The sequence below is a fragment of the Amblyraja radiata genome, chromosome 45 (assembly GCF_010909765.2).
Source record: "Amblyraja radiata isolate CabotCenter1 chromosome 45, sAmbRad1.1.pri, whole genome shotgun sequence".
In the NCBI taxonomy this organism is placed as follows: Eukaryota; Metazoa; Chordata; class Chondrichthyes; order Rajiformes; family Rajidae; genus Amblyraja; species Amblyraja radiata.
Genome location: NC_046000.1, coordinates 13,809,977 through 13,815,976, shown reverse-complemented (window position 1 = coordinate 13,815,976; position 6,000 = coordinate 13,809,977). Strand labels below are relative to the sequence as shown.

At 44.9% G+C, this 6,000-nt stretch overlaps 1 protein-coding gene across 1 annotated transcript in view; it reads right to left on the bottom strand.

Annotated features, from left to right (window-relative positions):
* Positions 1-2,356: 2,356 nt before the first annotated feature.
* LOC116968470 overlaps positions 2,357-6,000 on the bottom strand; it is a 68,249-nt gene continuing 64,605 nt past the window's right edge. Inside the window, exon 8 of the mRNA XM_033015236.1 lies at positions 2,357-2,615. Coding sequence (XP_032871127.1) covers positions 2,548-2,615 — 68 coding nt within the window. The 3' untranslated portion in view covers positions 2,357-2,547. The remainder of the gene's footprint in view (positions 2,616-6,000) is intronic.

The window sequence follows — 6,000 nt, the reverse complement described above, 5'->3', positions numbered from 1 at the left end:
TGGTCAGGGTGGTGTGGGTCTCTGATGATGCTTGCCTTTTTCACGACTTCTGTCGATGGTGGTGAGGTAAAACCGTGAGGAGCAGCTCTACTTCAAGCCCAGGTAGACGCAAGAGTCTCTTCCCAGAGGAGGGGAAGACCTGACGACTAGGTTTAAGGTGGGGGAAAAGATTTTGGACTACGCAGTTGCAGCATGAGGCAGGGGGACCAAGCAGGATACACAAATAAAAACATGGCTTTCCATCGAACTTGTCCAAGAGACACGCAACCGATTGTTACTAACACCTATGAGAGAGAAGCGAGTGTCACCAAACTTCTGAATTCTCTGGGGTGGAACCCTCTCCAAGACAGACGTGAAGCTCACCGTTGACCTGTTTTACAAATGTTAAATGGTCAGCTCGACATAGATACAAGACCTAAACCAAACCCAAACAATTAGGAGCAGACGAGGCATTCGATGCAATTTATGATCCCAGCTACAAAGACAGATGTGTACAGCAATTCGTTCTTCACCCGCACAATTAAAAGCATGGAATAATCTCCACCCAACTATAGTTACCCAACCAGATGCAACTAAATTTAAAGTAGCTCTTTCCTTCCCAATAACCCTCTCTGGCTTAAGTCCTCCCTCCACCACCTCCAGTTAAATTCCATTTGGAATATTTGGAAGACCAAGAAACCAAGAACCAAGACCTCACATGATGTCTGTGTGGAGCTTGCAGGTTCTCCCTGAGACTGCATGGGTTTCCTCTGAACAATGAATACAGCAGATGAGGTTGGAGGAGGTGCAGGTGAACCTCTGCATCACCTGAAAGGACTGTCATACAAAGGGGCAGGCGTAGCTGGGGCCCACGTGGGTGCCCATAGCTACGCACTTGGACTTGGAGGAAGTGGAGGAGTCAAGGGAGAAGTGTTGAGGGGTGAGGACCAGCTCCGCTAGGCGGAGTGAGTGTTAGTAGAGGGAAATTAGAAGGGTCTGTGGTCGAGGAAGAAACACAGGGTTTTAAGGCCTCCTGGTGGGGGATGGAGGTGGAGAGTGACCGAACGTCCTAGTAAGGGAGTGGGGGCTCGGAAAGCGGAAGTCATTAAAGGACGAAGGGCATGTGAGGTATCTTGGACATAGATCGGGAGAGATTGGACCAGGGGGAGGAGCAGGCAGAAACATGGGTTGCCAGGGCAGTTGTGTTTGTGGATTTTGGGAAGAAAATAAAAACTGGCTGGGAAACGATAAGGTTGGAGGCTGTGGATGGCAGATAACTAGAAGTGATGAAATCAGTAATGGTGTTTGTGATTAAGGCCTTGGTGTTCATCTGTGGGATCGTGGTCTAAGGATAAGTAGGAGAAGGTATCTTTGAGGTGAAGAAACTGTTCTTGAATCTAGAGGTATGTGTGTTTTCACACTTCTATAGCTTTTGCCTGATGGGAGAGGGGAGAAGGGGGAGTGGACAGGGTGCGACACATCCTTGATTTGCTGCTGGATTGCCAAGGCAACGCAAGGTATAAATGGAGTCAATGGAGGGGAGGTTGGTTGTGTGATGGTCTGGGCTGCGTCCACAATATCTTGCGGTCTTCTATGGAGCTGTTCCCAAACCGCATCCTCGGCTTTACTGAAGATTGAGAGTAAATTAATTAGGTGGCATAGATAGGATGCTTCATTCTGCTTGTATGGCACCATAACAAGTTAGGCTTGGTGTGAAGTGGATTGGCTTTGAAATCAGTCCTCCTGGATCATAGCAGCGCTGTAAACAGATTAAATAAACCCTGTGTGGACCTGAAGAAAGATACAAGATTTCAAGATTAATTTATTGTCACATGAACCAATTAAGGTACAGTGAAATTTGAGTTCCCATACAGCCATACGAAGTGAAAAGCAACAAGGCACCCTGCCACATAAAATAAAATGTAACATAAACATGCACCACAGCAGATTCCACTGTGATGGAAGGTAATGAAGTTCAATTATCTTCCTCTTTGTTCAACGCAGTCGGGGCTGTTGAACCCTCCGCAGTCACCGCTACTGACTGTCCGAGGCCCTCGCATCGGGATGATCGGAACTCCCGCGTCGGGACGTTTGAAACTCTCTCCGTGACATGGAGCTCCCGAGTCGGCCTCTTCTTACCAGAGACCGCTGGCTTCACAATGCTAAAGTCCACAGGCCCCGCGGTTGGAGCTGTCCACAGTCGATCCTTGGAAAAGGATCGCAGCTCCGCGATGTTGAAGTCCGCACAGCGCCCGCGGCATGAGCGCCGGGCCGTTCTCCAGGAAAGACGCCAACTCCTCGATGTTAGGCCGCAGAGGCGACGGAGATACGATTCCGTGAAAAATCGCATCTCTGTCGCGGTAAGAGATTGAAAAAAGTTTCCCCCGATTCTCTCCATCCCCCACATCAAACAAACCGAGAAACTCTAAAACATTCTTTTAACACTTACTTAAAATTAATAAAAAGAGTAGAAAGGACAGACAGACTGTTGGCGAGGCAGCCAATGCTGGTGGTGCATCGACTCAATCAATGGGGTTGATTAATGCTTTAATAACAACTCAGCACACTCTAAGTTTGTTTTGTGCTATTCACTGATGTGCCATTCTCTGATGTGCTTTTCACTGATTTGCTTTTCAGTGTTGGGTTCAAACCAGGAAAAAACATTGAAAAGCCAGGCGGCACCAACAGCAACAACAGCAGCAGCAGGACTGAGGAAGGCCGCTGCACCAAGTAATCCGATTCCTGTAATAACCTGTGAAAAAAAAAGATATTTTCAAGTATAGCAATGGATTCTACAGTAGAAATGTTCCAAGTGATTCTAAGTGATGTCATCGATGACATGACCCTCTGGTGACTGCTCCTTGTGCCTTTGCCGCCCCTTCCCTTCAAAGCATTACTATTTTAGTCTAAACGTTACCCCAATCCCCAACCCAGTTGGATCTCACTGCCAAATATACATAAGCCAGCCAGTGAACATTAGTTTAGTTTATTGTCACGTGTACTGAGGTACAGTGAAAAGCTTATGTAGAGTGCTATCCAGTCAGCAGAAAGACAATACATGATTACAATCGAGCCATTCACAGTGTATAGATACACAATAAGGGAATAACGTTTAGTGCAAGATAAAACCAGCAGAGTCCTATCAAGGATAGTCCAAGGGTCACCAAAGAGGTAGATGGTAGTTCAGCACTGATCTCTGGGTGTGTAGGATGATTCAGTTACCTGATAACAGCTGGTAGAAACTGTCCCCTAAATCTGGAGATTGATAAAAATGCTGGAGAAACTCAGCGGGTGAGGCAGCATCAATGGAGTGAAGGAAATAGGCAAGTTTCGGGTTGAAACCCTTCTTCATACAGAATCTGGAGATGTGTGTTTTCACACCTATACCTCTTGCCTAATGGGAGAGGGGAGAAGAGGGAGTTGCCAGGGTGCGACTCGTCTGTGATTATGCTGGTGGCCTTGCCGAGGCAGCATGAGGTATGAGTCAATAGAAGGGAGGTTGGTTTGTCTGATGGTCTGGGGTCCATCCACAATTTGCTGTAATTTCTTGCGGTCTTCGTTGGAGCTGTTCCTAAACCAAGATGTGATGCATCCTGATAAAATACTTTCTAGGGTGCATCTGTAGAAGTTGGTGAGAGTTGTAGGGGACATGCCAAACTTCTAAGGAAGTAGAGGCGTTGGATACATATAACATTCTTGTACCATCATGTCCCATGCATTTGAAGGGACAATAATTCGCTGGAGGACCAGTCCCCAAAGTAATCTCAGCCCCGTCAAAGAACAATGACTTTATGTCCACGTTATATACTGTACTTACCTGAAATGATATCTGTATACCATACCGAAGTGAATTAACAAAGTGTTCACAGTTTGCATTTAGTGCATTGTAACGCACACTGCATCCAATCTTTTCTTTAGCCTTTTTGATTATCTTGTCAACGGGTAATGGATTCCATATTTCATCTGATCCATTGTTGACTTTCCAGGAATCATAGTCAGCCACCTCGTCGAGAGGCTGCCTCTTAATCACACCAATCCCTTCCAACCTAGTATCTCCACTTGCACCATCTAGAATAGATATTAAATGGTCTTTTATCATCTGATAGTATCCCTGGTATGGGATGAATTACACGTGGACAGAGAAGTCTACAATGCAAAACATGTTAAATACGAGAATAAAAGTGAACAGCTTTTACCAATATATAAATGTACGACGTCTCCATCTCCCATGTAGAGGGCCCAGTGTGTAAACAGACTTCGACGTATTTCAATCAAATCTCCAGGTTTTGGTTTAAACTGGAAATAAGATAGAGATCACATTATAAACCAACCAGATGTTAAACAATTTGGGTTATATTTTCATCGAATCATACAGTGTGAAAACAGGCCCTTCGGCCCAACCTGCCCACACTGACTAACATGTCCCACCTGCCTGCCTTTGGCCCATATATCTCTAAACCTGTTCTATCCACGTACCTGTCTAAATGTTTCTGAAATGTTGCGATAGTACCTGCTAAACGTTGTGATAATACCTGATGTTTGTAGTGATTTGGATTCTGATGGTTAGGGTTCAATACAACAAACCCAACAACATAATAATATTTCATGAATCATTTGTACCTGCAGGAATGCAAATCAAATCTGTGCACTTTGTACTTGTGATTGTTTTTTAGCCTTTTGCTAAAAATACATCTATTGATGCTCCTGAACACATCATCAGTGATGTAACCTGGGGTCATTGGGTGCTTCGGGTCTTTCAACATCAGACACCCCTCGCCCAGGCGACCCAGCCGTGGCTGATCAGACCACGACTTGTGTTAAGGTGGCCATTCGCTCCTCCCCATGGACATTCTCCTCCTGATCCAGAGCCATCTCGAGGCCTTCTCTGCTGCCTCTGTAGTGTTCTTGATGGCCTATCTCCTCGCCACTTCCGTTTATGCCCAGTGCACTCAAGGCTTTGTAGAGCGATTGCCCTGCAAAACCTCTGCAGCCAACCACGATGGGCATACACCTTGCCTTCCAGCCCTGCTTACGGCAGTCTATGACCAGCTCTTCATACTCGTTCTGATATTAACCTTCGTCTTAATATTTACCTGGTGAATCTGTGCAGCAGTGTACCCAAGAAGGTGGAACTAATTTAGATAAATCTGCCAATACTGTAAGATAATTCCTATTTGTGATCCAGCCCTCTTGAGCTTAAGGTCAATATTTCACATTTATTTAATTTTGTCCGTTGATCTTCACTTGTCCTGGTTGAAGAATCACTGCATCTGTCTGCTGATCAACAATTCTCAGCATCTTGCCAGAGAACGTACTGATCTGTGGTGATTTGGGGCTGAGGGTAGTGAAATGGGGAAAGGTAAAATGGTATCAGATGAATCCACACAGGATTCACAGAGTGCCTGCAACAGTTTTCATGAGGGAACAGATGATGAGAGATGGCTTAAATAAGAGAAAATAGAAGGCTTCAGAAACAGAAACCGAGATGGAGTTAAAAGAGTCAAGGACGCCCGGTTATCTGGCAACAAAAGCAAGATGAGGAATAAACTGCAAATATGTTTTATTTAATTTTAGTTTTGTGTTTGATCCTGGCTTTGGGCAATGAATTAGTGCAGACACCTTTGTTAGAAATGGATGTTCTTATAATCCTTGCACCATTGTGGTTCAGTCGTGTGGTGGTTGGCAGTGTGTCTACCCTCTCCCACACAATAAGCAGCGATCAAATAAACTCCGGTGTGAATTCAGTGTTTGTGGATGTCAAACCCCAACCTATTCCCACATTCAGTTGTTAATCATTTCCAACTGCCTAATTGTTCCTGCGTTTCATTGAGAAAGCTGAAACTAGATCTCATTCTTTTAAAAACTCCCTGTTACTTTTCCATGTCTGCTTCTCTGACCATCTCAAGACTCTCTGCCAACGATGCAATGTTGGCTCAGACCAGAAGGTTTCCATTTATTTAATATTTATCCAAAGTTAACGACAGGGAAAGTGAAACAAAGGGTACAAGGTTTCAAGTTTTT